This window comes from Salvelinus namaycush, chromosome 38 (genome assembly GCF_016432855.1).
Source record: "Salvelinus namaycush isolate Seneca chromosome 38, SaNama_1.0, whole genome shotgun sequence".
NCBI lineage: Eukaryota > Metazoa > Chordata > Actinopteri > Salmoniformes > Salmonidae > Salvelinus > Salvelinus namaycush.
In genome coordinates this window covers 21668342-21685299 of record NC_052344.1, presented here as the reverse complement: position 1 = coordinate 21685299, position 16958 = coordinate 21668342, and the positions used below count along the sequence as shown (strand labels likewise).

The 16958-nt window shown below is 48.1% G+C and overlaps 1 protein-coding gene across 1 annotated transcript in view; it reads left to right on the top strand.

The window, feature by feature from the left end:
• The first annotated feature begins 327 nt into the window (after positions 1–327).
• The window catches only part of prr5b (proline rich 5b (renal)), a 26323-nt gene continuing 9692 nt past the window's right edge, over positions 328–16958 (top strand). Inside the window, exons 1-4 of the mRNA XM_038978005.1 lie at positions 328–398; positions 1254–1311; positions 2770–2861; positions 4276–4416. Of these exons, the coding sequence (XP_038833933.1) occupies positions 1275–1311; positions 2770–2861; positions 4276–4416 (270 nt within the window). The 5' untranslated portion in view covers positions 328–398; positions 1254–1274. The remainder of the gene's footprint in view (positions 399–1253; positions 1312–2769; positions 2862–4275; positions 4417–16958) is intronic.

The following is a 16958-nucleotide window of genomic DNA, read 5'->3' as shown; positions in this document are numbered from 1 at the left end:
CTTAACCCTAGCTTCATGTCCACACCCCAGATCAACCTTAACCCTAGCTCCATGTCCACACCCCAGATCAACCTTAACCCTAGCTCCATGTCCACACCCCAGATCAACCTTAACCCTAGCTTCATGTCCACACCCCAGATCAACCTTAACCCTAGCTTCATGTCCACACCCCAGATCAACCTTAACCCTAGCTTCATGTCCACACCCCAGATCAACCCTAACCCTAGCTTCATGTCCACACCCCAGATCAACCCTAACCCTAGCTTCATGTCCACACCCCAGCTCAACCTTAACCCTAGCCTTCATAACGCTAACTGGTCACTGATGTTAAACTGCTGTTTTCTTCTAGGCAACTACTGAAGACGGAGCTGGGCTCTTTCTTCACTGAATACCTCCAAGTAAGAGACTGTCTCTCTGCACCTCAGCACTGATACTAACATGACTCTGATATTAACATGACTCTGATATTAACATGACTCTGATATTAACATGACTCTGATATTAGCATGACTCTGATATTAGCATGACTCTGATATTAACATGACTCTGATATTAACATGACTCTGATATTAACATGACTCTGATATTAACATGACTCTGATATTAACATGACTCTGATATTAACATGACTCTGATATTAACATGACTCTGATATTAACATGACTCTGATATTAACATGACTCTGATATTAACATGACTCTGATATTAACATGACTCTGATATTAACATGACTCTGATATTAACATGACTCTGATATTAACATGACTCTGATATTAACATGACTCTGATATTAACATGACTCTGATATTAACATGACTCTGATATTAACATGACTCTGATATTAACATGACTCTGATATTAACATGACTCTGATATTAACATGACTCTGATATTAGCATGACTCTGATATTAGCATGACTCTGATATTAGCATGACTCTGATATTAGCATGACTCTGATATTAACATGACTCTGATATTAACATGACTCTGATATTAACATGACTCTGATATTAACATGACTCTGATATTAACATGACTCTGATATTAACATGACTATTACTAGCATTACTCTGATATTACTAATATTACTCAGATATTACTAACATTACTCTAGTATTACTAATATTACTCAAATATTACTAACATTACTCTGATATTACTAATATATGTGGATATTACTAACATTACTCATAATATAGTAAAAAAAAGTCCTGGTCGTAGAATGTGAAACCTTGTTTTCTTTCCTCTGCAGAATCAGCTGCTGACAAAGGGAATGGTGATACTGAGGGACAAAATGCGGTTCTATGAAGGTATGTATCATGCTACATTACTAATACAATAAAGATGTAGCACTGTTTGAAGTACTGTCGTAGTACTGTTTGAAGTGTTGTTGTAGTACTGTTTGAAGTGATGTTGTAGTACTGTTTGAAGTACTGTCGTAGCACTGTTTGTACTGTTTGAAGTACTGTCGTAGTACTGTTTGAAGTGATGTTGTAGTACTGTTTGAAGTACCGCAGTAGTACTGTTTGAAGTACTGTCGTAGTACTGTTTGAAGTACTGTCGTAGTACTGTTTGAAGTACTGTCATAGTACTGTTTGAAGTACTGTCATAGTACTGTTTGAAGTACTGTCGTAGTACTGTTTGAAGTACTGTCGTAGTACTGTTTGAAGTACCACAGTAGTACTGTTTGAAGTACTGCCGTAGTACTGTTTGAAGTACTGCCGTGGTACTGTTTGAAGTACTGTCATAGTTCTGTTTGAAGTACTGTCATAGTACTGTTTGAAGTACCGCAGTAGTACTGCTTGAAGTACTGTCGTAGTACTGTTTGAAGTTCTGGTATAGTACTGTTTGAAGTACTGTCGTAGTACTGTTTGAAGTACTGTCGTAGTACTATTTGAAGTACTGTTGTAGTACTGTTTGAAGTACTGTTTGAAGTCATGTTTGAAGTACTGTTTTAGTACTGTTTGAAGTACTGTCATAGCATTGTTTGAAGTACTTTCTGAAGTACTGGTTGGTCATGATGTAGCCTATTGTGGCCCATTATCGTCTCTGTTGAGGTATTGTCAAGTGGTGAAGACGCTCAAACCACCTGACCCTGACATCAAGTACACAGCTTATTTCTGCTGAAGTGCTATTGTCATGGCGACCAGACAGGAAGTGTTACTAACGTCACAGCCCTCAGACCACAACCAGATGTGAGATTTGACATTGTTGAAGAAGTTGAACCAGGCCTCGTCCCTCACCCTCCTATCCTTCCTCCCTCCCTTTACTGCCTCTCTTCGGTTCCTCGTCTGGTGTCAGTCAGTCAGCTTCTCACAATAGAACCCTTTCAAAATGACTTGTCCTCTTCAGATGGTTGAACCCAGTAGCCCTCTGCTCCAGCCGTGACCCAGCCGCTCCCCGCCACCGTGACCCAGCCGTCCCCACCACCGTGACCCAGCCGTACCCGCCACCGTAACACAGCCGCCACCGTGACCCAGCGGCCCACACCACTGTGCCATTTGGCAGCACTGCTCAGAAACAGCTAACTGATAACTAAATCTCTCTCCGGATTCCCTCTGCCACAAGCAGGTCTCAGATCTCAGTGTGTGAGAGGTGTTGATGCAGCTCTCTGCTGCTGTGGTTTTGAGGATCTGTGACAGTATCTGTGACAAACCAGGAGAAATTACAACATATCAAACATAGAACATTCACACTTTTGAGTCTATGCTAATTAACACCAAGTGCTAATTTCTGATTGGTTACTTTGACTTCCTGGTTGTCTCCAGGTCAGAAGCTATTGGACTCCTTGGCAGAGACGTGGGACTTCTTCTTCTGTGATGTTCTGTCCATGCTTCAGGCTATCTTCTACCCAGTACAGGTACAGTTACTCATTAAGGGTGTCAGTACTGTTTATAATTTAGTTGCAGGAGCTCCACAATAGAATGTTGAGTCTGTCTGTCTCTTTCTCTCTGTCTGTCTGTCTGTCTCTTTCTCTCTGTCTGTCTGTCTGTCTCTTTCTCTCTGTCTGTCTGTCTCTTTCTCTCTGTCTGTCTGTCTGTCTGTCTGTCTGTCTCTGTCTGTCTGTCTGTCTGTCTGTCTGTCTGTCTGTCTGTCTGGCTGTCTGGCTGTCTGTCTGTCTGTCTGTCTGTCTGTCTGTCTGTCTGTCTGTCAATTCAATTCAATTCAATTCAAGGGGCTTTATTGGCATGGGAAACATGTGTTAACATTGCCAAAGCAAGTGAGGTAGACAATACACAAAAGTGAAACAAACAATACAAATTAACAGTAAACATTACACATACAGAAGTTTCAAAACAATAAAGACATTACAAATGTCATATTATATATATACAGTGTTGTAACAATGTACGAATGGTTAAAGCACACAAGTTAAAATAAATAAGCATAAATATGGGTTGTATTTACAATGCTGTTTGTTCTTCACTGGTTGACCTTTTCTTGTGGCAACAGGTCACAAATCTTGCTGCTGTGATGGCACACTGTGGAATTTCACCCAGTAGATATGGGAGTTTATCAAAATTGGATTTGTTTTCGAATTCTTTGTGGATCTGTGTAATCTGAGGGAAATATGTCTCTAATATGGTCATACATTGGGCAGGAGGTTAGGAAGTGCAGCTCAGTTTCCACCTCATTTTGTGGGCAGTGAGCACATAGCCTGTCTTCTCTTGAGAGCCATGTCTGCCTACGGCGGCCTTTCTCAATAGCAAGGCTATGCTCACTGAGTCTGTACATAGTCAAAGCTTTCCTTAAGTTTGGGTCAGTCACAGTGGTCAGGTATTCTGCCACTGTGTACTCTCTGTTTAGGGCCAAATAGCATTCTAGTTCTCTCTCTCTCTCTCTCTCTCTCTCTCTGTCTCTGTCTCTCTCTCCCTCTCTCGTAATCTCTGTGTGTGATCTCTGTGTGTGATCTCTGTGTGTAATCTCTGTGTGTAATCTCTGTGTGTAATCTCTGTGTGTAATCGATGTGTGTAATCTCTGTGTGTAATCTCTGTGTGTAATCTCTGTGTGTGTAATCTCTGTGTGTGTAATCTCTGTGTGTAATCTCTGTATGTGATCTCTGTGTGTGTAATCTCTGTGTGTAATCTCTGTGTAATCTCTCTGTGTGTAATCTCTCTGTGTGTAATCTCTGTGTGTAATCTCTGTGTGTAATCTATGTGTGTAATCTCTGTGTGTGTAATCTCTGTGTGTGTAATCTCTGTGTGTAATCTCTGTGTGTGTAATCTCTGTGTGTGTAATCTCTGTGTGTAATCTCTGTGTGTAATCTCCACCAGGGTAAGGAGCCGTCGGTGCGTCAGCTGGCCCTGCTTCACTTCAGAAGCATCATCACTCTGAACATCAAGCTGGAGGACGCCCTGTCCCGCCCCCGCGCCCGTGTCCCCCCCTCTATCATACAGATGTTGCTTATACTGCAGGTAGGGAGTAGAGACACACACACACACACACACACACACACACACACACACACACACACACACACACACACACACACACACACACACACACACACACACATTCAAACACGTACAGAGGCGTGCACTCAGACACACACATAACGACTCCTGGCCGTGCTGCTGCTCCAGTTTCAACTGTTCTGCCTGCGGCTATGGAACCCTGACCTGTTCACCGGACGTGCTACCTGTCCCAGACCTGCTGTTTTCAACTCTCTAGAGACAGCAGGAGCGGTAGAGATACTCTGAATGATCGGCTATGAAAAGCCAACTGACATGTACTCCTGAGGTGCTGACCTGTTGCACCCTTGACAACTACTGTGATTATTATTATTTGACCATGCTGGTCATTTATGAACATTTGAACATCTTGGCCATGTTCTGTTATAATCTCCACCCGGCACAGCCAGCAGAGGACTGGCCACCCCTCATAGCCTGGTTCCTCTCTAGGTTTCTTCCTGTGTTCCTGCCTTTCTGGGGAGTTTTTCCTAGCCACCGTGCTTCTACACCTGCATTGCTTGCTGTTTGGGGTTTTAGGCTGGGTTTCTGTACAGCACTTTGTGACATCGACTGATGTAAAAAGGGCTTTATAAATACATTTGATTTGATTTTGATTTGATTGGACTCAAATCAAATGTTATTTGTCACATCGTAAACAGCAGGTGTAGACTAACAATGAAATGCTGACTGACGGGCCCTTCCCAACAATGAAATGCTGACTGACGGGCCCTTCCCAACAATGAAATGCTGACTGACGGGCCCTTCCCAACAATGACATGCTGACTGACGGGCCCTTCCCAACAATGAAATGCTGACTGACGGGCCCTTCCCAACAATGACATGCTGACTGACGGGCCCTTCCCAACAATGACATGCTAACTGACGGGCCCTTCCCAACAATGACATGCTGACTGACGGGCCCTTCCCAACAATGAAATGCTGACTGACGGGCCCTTCCCAACAATGACATGCTGACTGACGGGCCCTTCCCAACAATGACATGCTGACTGACGGGCCCTTCCCAACAATGACATGCTGACTGACGGGCCCTTCCCAACAATGACATGCTAACTGACGGGCCCTTCCCAACAATGAAATGCTTACTGACGGGCCCTTCCCAACAATGACATGCTGACTGACGGGCCCTTCCCAACAATGACATGCTGACTGACGGGCCCTTCCCAACAATGACATGCTGACTGACGGGCCCTTCCCAACAATGACATGCTGACTGACGGGCCCTTCCCAACAATGACATGCTGACTGACGGGCCCTTCCCAACAATGACATGCTGACTGACGGGCCCTTCCCAACAATGAAATGCTGACTGACGGGCCCTTCCCAACAATGAAATGCTGACTGACGGGCCCTTCCCAACAATGACATGCTGACTGACGGGCCCTTCCCAACAATGACATGCTGACTGACGGGCCCTTCCCAACAATGACATGCTGACTGACGGGCCCTTCCCAACAATGACATGCTTACTGACGGGCCCTTCCCAACAATGACATGCTGACTGACGGGCCCTTCCCAACAATGACATGCTGACTGACGGGCCCTTCCCAACAATGACATGCTGACTGACGGGCCCTTCCCAACAACGACATGCCGACTGACGGGCCCTTCCCAACAATGACATGCTGACTGACGGGCCCTTCCCAACAATGAAATGCTTACTGACGGGCCCTTCCCAACAATGACATGCTGACTGACGGGCCCTTCCCAACAATGACATGCTGACTGACGGGCCCTTCCCAACAATGACATGCTAACTGACGGGCCCTTCCCAACAATGACATGCTGACTGACGGGCCCTTCCCAACAATGACATGCTGACTGACGGGCCCTTCCCAACAATGACATGCTGACTGACGGGCCCTTCCCAACAATGAAATGCTGACTGACGGGCCCTTCCCAACAATGAAATGCTGACTGACGGGCCCTTCCCAACAATGACATGCTGACTGACGGGCCCTTCCCAACAATGAAATGCTTACTGACGGGCCCTTCCCAACAATGACATGCTGACTGACGGGCCCTTCCCAACAATGCAGAGAGACAACTCAGTACTGTATACACGGGGTACCAGTACTGAGTTGATGTGCTGCTGTACGAGGTAATAACTTGGCTGTATACACGGGGTACCAGTACTGAGTTGATGTGCTGGGGTACGAGGTAATAACTTGGCTGTATACACAGGGTACCAGTACTGAGTTGATGTGCTGCTGTACGAGGTAATAACTTGGCTGTATACACGGGGTACCAGTACTGAGTTGATGTGCTGGGGTACGAGGTAATAACTTGGCTGTATACACGGGGTACCAGTACTGAGTTGATGTGCTGGGGTACGAGGTAATAACTTGGCTGTATACACTGGGTACCAGTACTGAGTTGATGTGTAGGGGTACGAGGTAATAACTTGGCTGTATACACTGGGTACCAGTACTGAGTTGATGTGTAGGGGTACGAGGTAATAACTTGGCCGTATACACTGGGTACCAGTACTGAGTTGATGTGTAGGGGTACGAGGTAATAACTTGGCTGTATACACTGGGTACCAGTACTGAGTTGATGTGCTGGGGTACGAGGTAATAACTTGGCTGTATACACGGGGTACCAGTACTGAGTTGATGTGCTGGGGTACGAGGTAATAACTTGGCTGTATACACGGGGTACCAGTACTGAGTTGATGTGCTGGGGTACGAGGTAATAACTTGGCTGTATACACGGGGTACCAGTACTGAGTTGATGTGCTGGGGTACGAGGTAATAACTTGGCTGTATACACGGGGTACCAGTACCAAGTCGATGTTTAGGGGTACAAAGTAATTGAGGTAGCCATGTACATATAGGTAGGGATAAAGTGACTAGGCAACAGGATAGATCATAAACAGTCGCAGCAGCTCATGTGATGAGTCCAAAGAGTTAAATTCTCTGCAGTATCATAAATAGCAGACTACACCATGTCCTTGATGAACACAACGTCCTCAACAGAAGCCAGATTGGATTTTTTTAAAAGACCTCATTTCCACCCTCCACACTCTAATTGACCAACAAGTAAACCAAAACAAAGGCACAATCTACTCGTGTTTTGTAGACTTCAAGAAAGCATTTGATTCAATTTGGCACAAAGGTCTTTTTTTTAACTAATAGAAAGTGGAATTGGAGGGAAAACATATGTTTTTAAATCAGTGTACACTAAAAACAAATGTGCGGTTAAAATTGGCAACAAGCAAACAGACATCTTCTCTCAGGGACGTGGAGTGAAACAGGGCTGCTCAATAAGTCCAACACTATTTAACATCTACATTAATGAATTGGCAAAAACATTAGAAGAATCGGCAGCACCTGGTATCACCCTGCACAACACTGAAATCAAGTGTCTGATGTATGCAGATGACCTGGTGCTGCCGTCTCCCACTAAGGAGGGTCTGCTGTATGCAGATGACCTGGTGCTGCCGTCTCCCACTAAGGAGGGTCTGATGTATGCAGATGACCTGGTGCTGCTGTCTCCCACTAAGGAGGGTCTGCTGTATGCAGATGACCTGGTGCTGCCGTCTCCCACTAAGGAGGGTCTGCTGTATGCAGATGACCTGGTGCTGCCGTCTCCCACTAAGGAGGGTCTGCTGTATGCAGATGACCTGGTGCTGCTGTCTCCCACTAAGGAGGGTCTGCTGTAGACAGATGACCTGGTGCTGCCGTCTCCCACTAAGGAGGGTCTGCTGTATGCAGATGACCTGGTGCTGCCATCTCCCTCTAAGGAGGGTCTGCTGTATGCAGATGACCTGGTGCTGCCGTCTCCCACTAAGGAGGGTCTGCTGTATGCAGATGACCTGGTGCTGCTGTCTCCCACTAAGGAGGGTCTGCTGTACGCAGATGACCTGGTGCTGCTGTCTCCCACTAAGGAGGGTCTGCTGTATGCAGATGACCTGGTGCTGCCGTCTCCCACTAAGGAGGGTCTGCTGTATGCAGATGACCTGGTGCTGCCGTCTCCCACTAAGGAGGGTCTGCTGTATGCAGATGACCTGGTGCTGCTGTCTCCCACTAAGGAGGGTCTGCTGTATGCAGATGACCTGGTGCTGCTGTCTCCCACTAAGGAGGGTCTGCTGTACGCAGATGACCTGGTGCTGCTGTCTCCCACTAAGGAGGGTCTGCTGTATGCAGATGACCTGGTGCTGCCATCTCCCACTAAGGAGGGTCTGCTGTATGCAGATGACCTGGTGCTGCCATCTCCCACTAAGGAGGGTCTGCTGTATGCAGATGACCTGGTGCTGCTGTCTCCCACTAAGGAGGGTCTGCTGTATGCAGATGACCTGGTGCTGCCATCTCCCACTAAGGAGGGTCTGCTGTATGCAGATGACCTGGTGCTGCCGTCTCCCTCTAAGGAGGGTCTGCTGTATGCAGATGACCTGGTGCTGCTGTCTCCCACTAAGGAGGGTCTGCTGTATGCAGATGACCTGGTGCTGCCATCTCCCTCTAAGGAGGGTCTGCTGTATGCAGATGACCTGGTGCTGCTGTCTCCCACTAAGGAGGGTCTGCTGTATGCAGATGACCTGGTGCTGCCGTCTCCCACTAAGGAGGGTCTACTGTACGCAGATGACCTGGTGCTGCTGTCTCCCACTAAGGAGGGTCTGCTGTAGACAGATGACCTGGTGCTGCTGTCTCCCACTAAGGAGGGTCTGCTGTACGCAGATGACCTGGTGCTGCTGTCTCCCACTAAGGAGGGTCTGCTGTATGCAGATGACCTGGTGCTGCCATCTCCCACTAAGGAGGGTCTGCTGTATGCAGATGACCTGGTGCTGCCATCTCCCACTAAGGAGGGTCTGCTGTATGCAGATTACCTGGTGCTGCTGTCTCCCACTAAGGAGGGTCTGCTGTATGCAGATGACCTGGTGCTGCCATCTCCCACTAAGGAGGGTCTGCTGTATGCAGATGACCTGGTGCTGCCGTCTCCCTCTAAGGAGGGTCTGCTGTATGCAGATGACCTGGTGCTGCTGTCTCCCACTAAGGAGGGTCTGCTGTATGCAGATGACCTGGTGCTGCCGTCTCCCTCTAAGGAGGGTCTGCTGTATGCAGATGACCTGGTGCTGCTGTCTCCCACTAAGGAGGGTCTGCTGTATGCAGATGACCTGGTGCTGCCGTCTCCCACTAAGGAGGGTCTACTGTACGCAGATGACCTGGTGCTGCTGTCTCCCACTAAGGAGGGTCTGCTGTAGACAGATGACCTGGTGCTGCTGTCTCCCACTAAGGAGGGTCTGCTGTATGCAGATGACCTGGTGCTGCTGTCTCCCACTAAGGAGGGTCTGCTGTATGCAGATGACCTGGTGCTGCCGTCTCCCACTAAGGAGGGTCTGCTGTATGCAGATGACCTGGTGCTGCCGTCTCCCTCTAAGGAGGGTCTGCTGTATGCAGATGACCTGGTGCTGCTGTCTCCCACTAAGGAGGGTCTGCTGTATGCAGATGACCTGGTGCTGCTGTCTCCCACTAAGGAGGAGTTACAGCAGCACCTAGATCATCTGTTTCTGACCTGGACTCTAACCGTTAACCACAGGTTCTGTCAGACCTGGGCTCTGACCGTTAACCACAGGTTCTGTCAGACCTGGGCTCTGACTGTTAACCACAGGTTCCGTCAGACCTGGGCTCTGACCGTTTATCACAGGTTCTGTCAGACCTGGGCTCTGACCGTTAACCACAGGTTCTGTCAGACCTGGGCTCTGACCGTTAACCACAGGTTCTGTCAGACCTGGGCTCTGACCGTTAACCACAGGTTCTGTCAGACCTGGGCTCTGACCGTTAACCACAGGTTCTGTCAGACCTGGGCTCTGACCGTTAACCACAGGTTCTGTCAGACCTGGGCTCTGACTGTTAACCACAGGTTCCGTCAGACCTGGGCTCTGACCGTTAACCACAGGTTCCGTCAGACCTGAGCTCTGACCGTTAACCACAGGTTCCGTCAGACCTGGGCTCTGACCGTTAACCACAGGTTCTGTCAGACCTGGGCTCTGACCGTTAACCACAGGTTCTGTCAGACCTGGGCTCTGACCGTTAACCACAGGTTCTGTCAGACCTGGGCTCTGACCGTTAACCACAGGTTCTGTCAGACCTGGGCTCTGACCGTTAACCACAGGTTCTGTCAGACCTGGGCTCTGACCGTTAACCACAGGTTCTGTCAGACCTGTGCTCTGACCGTTAACCAAAAAAAAAAAAAGAATATAATGATATTCCAGAAAAGGTCTGGAAATCAGGATGAAAAATATAAATTATATTTGGACACAGTTCTATTAGAACACACAAAAAACTACACGTATCTAGGCCTAAATATCAGCAACACAGGTCGCTTTCACATGGCTGTGAATGAGCTGAGAGACAAAGCAAGAAGAGCATGCCAGGAAGGAACATTAAAATCGAAATTCCAATTAGAATCTGTCAACAACAAAAATCGAATCAGTTATTGAACCAGTTGCTCTATATGGCAGTGAAGTATTAATAATTAATTTACCAAATGGGACAAACATCCAATTGAAATACTACATGCAGAGTTTTGCCAGACTGTGTTGCAAGTGCAAAGAAAAACTCCAAATAACGCATGTAGAGCAGAATTGGGCCAAAGCCCCCACCTCATTCAAATATAAAAAAGAGCCATCAAATTTTACAACCATCTAAAAAAAGGTGATCCCAAAACATTCCATCACACAGCTCTACAATGTCAAGAGATGAAACCAGAGAAGAGTCCCCTCAGCCAGCTGGTTCTGAGGCTCAGTTCACTAACCCAAACCAACCCCATAGAGCCTCAGGACAGCCCTCAGAAAATCTGGCCCAACCAAATCATCACAAAGCAAAAAGAAAAATACATCACCCATTGGAAAGACACCACAAACAAAATCCAAGTAAACTTCAATGCTACAGACAGTACTTGGTGGCAGACTATCTGACCACTGTGACTTATAGAAAACTGAGGAAAACACTGACTAGGTACAGACTCAGTGAGCACAGTCTGGCTATAGAGACCGGTGGTCACAGACAAACCTGGCTGACCAGAGAGGACAGTCTGGCTACAGAGACCGGTGGTCACAGACAAACCTGGCTGACCAGAGAGTACAGTCTGGCTACAGAGACCACTCGTCACAGACAAACCTGGCTGACCAGAGAGTACAGTCTGGCTACAGAGACCGGTGGTCACAGACAAACCTGGCTGACCAGAGAGGACAGTCTGGCTACAGAGACCGGTGGTCACAGACAAACCTGGCTGACCAGAGAGTACAGTCTGGCTACAGAGACCACTCGTCACAGACAAACCTGGCTGCCCAGAGAGGACAGTCTGGCTACAGAGACCGGTGGTCACAGACAAACCTGGCTGACCAGAGAGGACAGTCTGGCTATAGAGACCGGTCGTCACAGACAAACCTGGCTGACCAGAGAGGACAGTCTGGCTACAGAGACCGGTCGTCACAGACAAACCTGGCTGCCCAGAGAGGACAGTCTGGCTACAGAGACTGGTCGTCACAGACAAACCTGGCTGCCCAGAGAGGATAGTCTGGCTAAAGAGACCGGTCGTCACGGACAAACCTGGCTGCCCAGAGAGGACAGTCTGGCTATAGAGACCGGTCGTCACAGACAAACCTGGCTGCCCAGAGAGGACAGTCTGGCTACAGAGACCGGTCGTCACAGACAAACCTGGCTGCCCAGAGAGGACAGTCTGGCTACAGAGACCGGTCGTCACGGACAAACCTGGCTGACCAGAGTTCTCAGTGGTAAGCAGGATGCCAGACCAGATCATCTCTGTTCTCAGTGGTTAGCATGATGCCAGACCAGATCATCTCTGTTCTCAGTGCTTAGCAGGATGCCAGACCAGATCATCTCTGTTCTCAGTGGTTAGCATGATGCCAGACCAGATCATCTCTGTTCTCAGTGGTTAGCATGATGCCAGACCAGATCATCTCTGTTCTCAGTGGTTAGCAGGATGCCAGACCAGATCATCTCTGTTCTCAGTTGTTAGCATGATGCCAGACCAGATCATCTCTGTTCTCAGTGGTTAGCAGGATGCCAGACCAGATCATCTCTGTTCTCAGTGGTTAGCATGATGCCAGACAAGATCATATTTTTTTCTCAGTGGTAAGCAGGATGCCAGACCAGAGAGAGTGTGATATAGTGAGCTGGAGAGCGATCTGACAGGAAACTGTCTCAGAGTGAGGTCAGAATGGAGTCTTCTTCCCATGACCTCTGTCGACCCCCACCTCAGTCTGTGTGTATGTGTGTATGCATGCGTCTGTGACTTCTCTGCACAGTTCTCCACTGACATCATTAGAGTGACTGGGTGACCCAGATCTGCTGTCTCCTCTCTGCCAGGAGCCAGGGACAAACTGGAGCACACAGGAGAGATAGTAGAGTAGAGAGAGAAACCAGAGAGATGGATAAAGAGACTGAGGGATCGACAGAGAGAGAGACAGGAAGTGAGATGGATAAAGAGACTGAGGGATGGACAGAGAGAGAGACAGGAAGTGAGATGGATAAAGAGACTGAGGGATGGACAGAGAGAGAGACAGGAAGTGAAATGGATAAAGAGACTGAGGGATGGACAGAGAGAGAGACAGGAAGTGAGATGGATAAAGAGACTGAGGGATGGACAGAGAGAGAGACAGGAAGTGAGATGGATAAAGAGACTGAGGGATGGACAGAGAGAGAGAGACAGGAAGTGAGATGGATAAAGAGACTGAGGGATGGACAGAGAGAGAGACAGGAAGTGAGATGGATAAAGAGACTGAGGGATGGACAGAGAGAGAGACAGGAAGTGAGATAGATAAAGAGACTGAGGGATGGACAGAGAGAGAGACAGGAAGTGAGATAGATAAAGAGACTGAGGGATGGACAGAGAGAGAGACAGGAAGTGAGATAGATAAAGAGTCTGAGGGATGGACAGAGAGAGAGACAGGAAGTGAGATGGATAAAGAGACTGAGGGATGGACAGAGAGAGAGACAGGACGTGAGATGGATAAAGAGACTGAGGGATGGACAGAGAGAGAGAGAGGAAGTGAGATGGATAAAGAGACTGAGGGATAAACAGAGAGAGAGACAGGAAGTGAGGGTGATAGATACAAATAACCTATACTAGGAGACAGAGGTTTGATGGAGAACACAGGGATGGATAGAAAGACTCCCTCATTTGCGGCAGAAATAGAAAGAGAGGAGAGAACAGGACCAAGAGAGAGGAGAGAACAGAGAACAGGACCAAGAGAGAGGAGAGAGGAGAGAACATGACCAAGAGAGAGGAGAGAGGAGAGAACATGACCAAGAGAGAGGAGAGAACAGAGAACAGGACCAAGAGAGAGGAGAGAACAGGACCAAGAGAGAGGAGAGAACAGAGAACAGGACCAAGAGAGAGGAGAGAACAGAGAACAGGACCAAGAGAGAGGAGAGAACATGACCAAGAGAGAGGAGAGAGGAGAGAACAGGACCAAGAGAGAGGAGAGAACAGAGAACAGGACCAAGAGAGAGGAGAGAACAGGACCAAGAGAGAGGAGAGAACAGAGAACAGGACCAAGAGAGAGGAGAGAGGAGAGAACAGGACCAAGAGAGAGGAGAGAGGAGAGAACAGGACCAAGAGAGAGGAGAGAACAGGACCAGGAGAGAGGAGAGAACAGGACCAAGAGAGAGGAGAGAACAGGACCAAGAGAGAGGAGAGAACAGGACCAGAGAGAGGAGAGAACAGGACCAGGAGAGAGGAGAGAACAGGACCAAGAGAGAGGAGAGAACAGAGAACAGGACCAAGAGAGAGGAGAGAGGAGAGAACAGGACCAGGAGAGAGGAGAGAACAGGACCAGGAGAGAGGAGAGAACAGGACCAAGAGAGAGGAGAGAACAGAGAACAGGAGCAAGAGAGAGGAGAGAACAGAGAACAGGACCAAGAGAGAGGAGAGAACAGGACCAAGAGAGAGGAGAGAACAGGACCAGAGAGAGGAGAGAACAGGACCAGGAGAGAGGAGAGAACAGGACCAGGAGAGAGGAGAGAACAGGACCAGGAGAGAGGAGAGAACAGGACCAAGAGAGAGGCGAGAACAGGACCAAGAGAGAGGAGAGAACAAAGAACAGGACCAAGAGAGAGGAGAGAACAGGACCAGGAGAGAGGAGAGAACAGGACCAAGAGAGAGGAGAGAACAGAGAACAGGACCAAGAGAGAGGAGAGAGGAGAGAACAGGACCAGGAGAGAGGAGAGAACAGGACCAGGAGAGAGGAGAGAACAGGACCAAGAGAGAGGAGAGAACAGAGAACAGGAGCAAGAGAGAGGAGAGAACAGAGAACAGGACCAAGAGAGAGGAGAGAACAGGACCAAGAGAGAGGAGAGAACAGGACCAGAGAGAGGAGAGAACAGGACCAGGAGAGAGGAGAGAACAGGACCAGGAGAGAGGAGAGAACAGGACCAGGAGAGAGGAGAGAACAGGACCAAGAGAGAGGCGAGAACAGGACCAAGAGAGAGGAGAGAACAAAGAACAGGACCAAGAGAGAGGAGAGAACAGAGAACAGGACCAAGAGAGAGGAGAGAGGAGAGAACAGGACCAAGAGAGAGGAGAGAACAGGACCAAGAGAGAGGAGAGAACAGAGAACAGGACCAAGAGAGAGGAGAGAACAGGACCAAGAGAGAGGAGAGAACAGGACCAGAGAGAGGAGAGAACAGGACCAGTAGAGAGGAGAAAACAAGACCAAGAGAGAGAAGAGAACAAAGAACAGGACCAAGAGAGAGGAGAGAGCAGAGAACAGGACCAAGAGAGAGCAGAGAACAGGACCAAGAGAGAGGAGAGAACAGGACCAAGAGAGAGGAGAGAACAGAGAACAGGATCAAGAGAGAGGAGAGAGGAGAGAACAGGACCAAGAGAGAGGAGAGAACAAGACCAAGAGAGAGGAGAGAACAAAGAACAGGACCAAGAGAGAGGAGAGAGCAGAGAACAGGACCAAGAGAGAGGAGAGAGGAGAGAACAGGACCAAGAGAGAGGAGAGAACAGGACCAGAGAGAGGAGAGAGGAGAGAACAGGACCAAGAGAGAGGAGAGAACAGAACCAGAGAGAGGAGAGAGGAGAGAACAGGACTAAGAAAGAGAGAGAGAAAAGAAATAGGAGCGGCTCTAGGCAGAACCAGAACCAGTACAAGAACCAGTATCAGAACCAGTATCAGTACCAGTATCAATACCAGTACCAGTATCAATACCAGTATCAGCATCAGAACCAGAACCAGTACCAGTATCAGAACCAGTATCAGAGCCGTACCAGTATCAGAACTAGTATCAGTACCAGTATCAATACCAGTACCAGTATCAGAACTAGTATCAGTACCAGTATCAATACCAGTATCAGCATCAGAACCAGAACCAGTACCAGTATCAGAACCAGTATCAGAGCCGTACCAGTATCAGAACCAATACCAGTATCAGAACCTATATCAGTATCCGTATCAGTACCTACTGTAGAAGTATGTAGCATCACACTAAAGGCAGAACAACGACCAGTAAAGGTGACAGACTTCTCCTCCTCTTTCTCCCCTCTCTGCTCTGTAGAGCACTCTGCCTCCCCCTCAGCAGGGCTGTCTGTTAGCATAGCTAGCCTCGTTAGCATTCCTATTGGAACACACTGTTCCAGCAAGCTAATGTAAGGAAACACATTCTTGTTTGAAGTCCCGGGGTGAGGAGGGGTGAGGGAAATTACACCCTTGCTTACAGCACTCTCCCATTCCCTAAACAGACAGGCAGCCATGCATGGATGGACCTTGTTAATGCTGGGTTAGACCTTGTTAATGCTGGGTTAGACCTTGTTAATGCTGGGTTAGACCTTGTTAATAATGGGTTAGACCTTGGTAATGCTGGGTTAGACCTTGGTAATGCTGGGTTAGACCTTGGTAATGCTGGGTTAGACCTTGTTAATGCTGGGTTAGACCTTGTTAATGCTGGGTTAGACCTTGTTAATGCTGGGTTAGACCTTGTTAATGCTGGGTTAGACCTTGGTAATGCTGGGTTAGACCTTGGTAATGCTGGGTTAGACCTTGGTAATGCTGGGTTAGACCTTGGTAATGCTGGGTTAGACCTTGGTAATGCTGGGTTAGACCTTGGTAATGCTGGGTTAGGCCTTGGTAATGCTGGGTTAGACCTTGGTAATGCTGGGTTAGACCTTGGTAATGCTGGGTTAGACCTTGGTAATGCTGGGTTAGACCTTGTTAATGCTGGGTTAGACCTTGGTAATGCTGGGTTAGACCTTGTTGATGCTGGGTTAGACCTTGGTAATGCTGGGTTAGACCTTGGTAATGCTGGGTTAGACCTTGTTAATGCTGGGTTAGACCTTGTTAATGCTGGGTTAGACCTTGGTAATGCTGGGTTAGACCTTGGTAATGCTGGGTTAGACCTTGGTAATGCTGGGTTAGACCTTGGTAATGCTGGGTTAGACCTTGGTAATGCTGGGTTAGACCTTGTTAATGCTGGGTTAGACCTTGGTAATGCTGGGTTAGACCTTGTTGATGCTGGGTTACA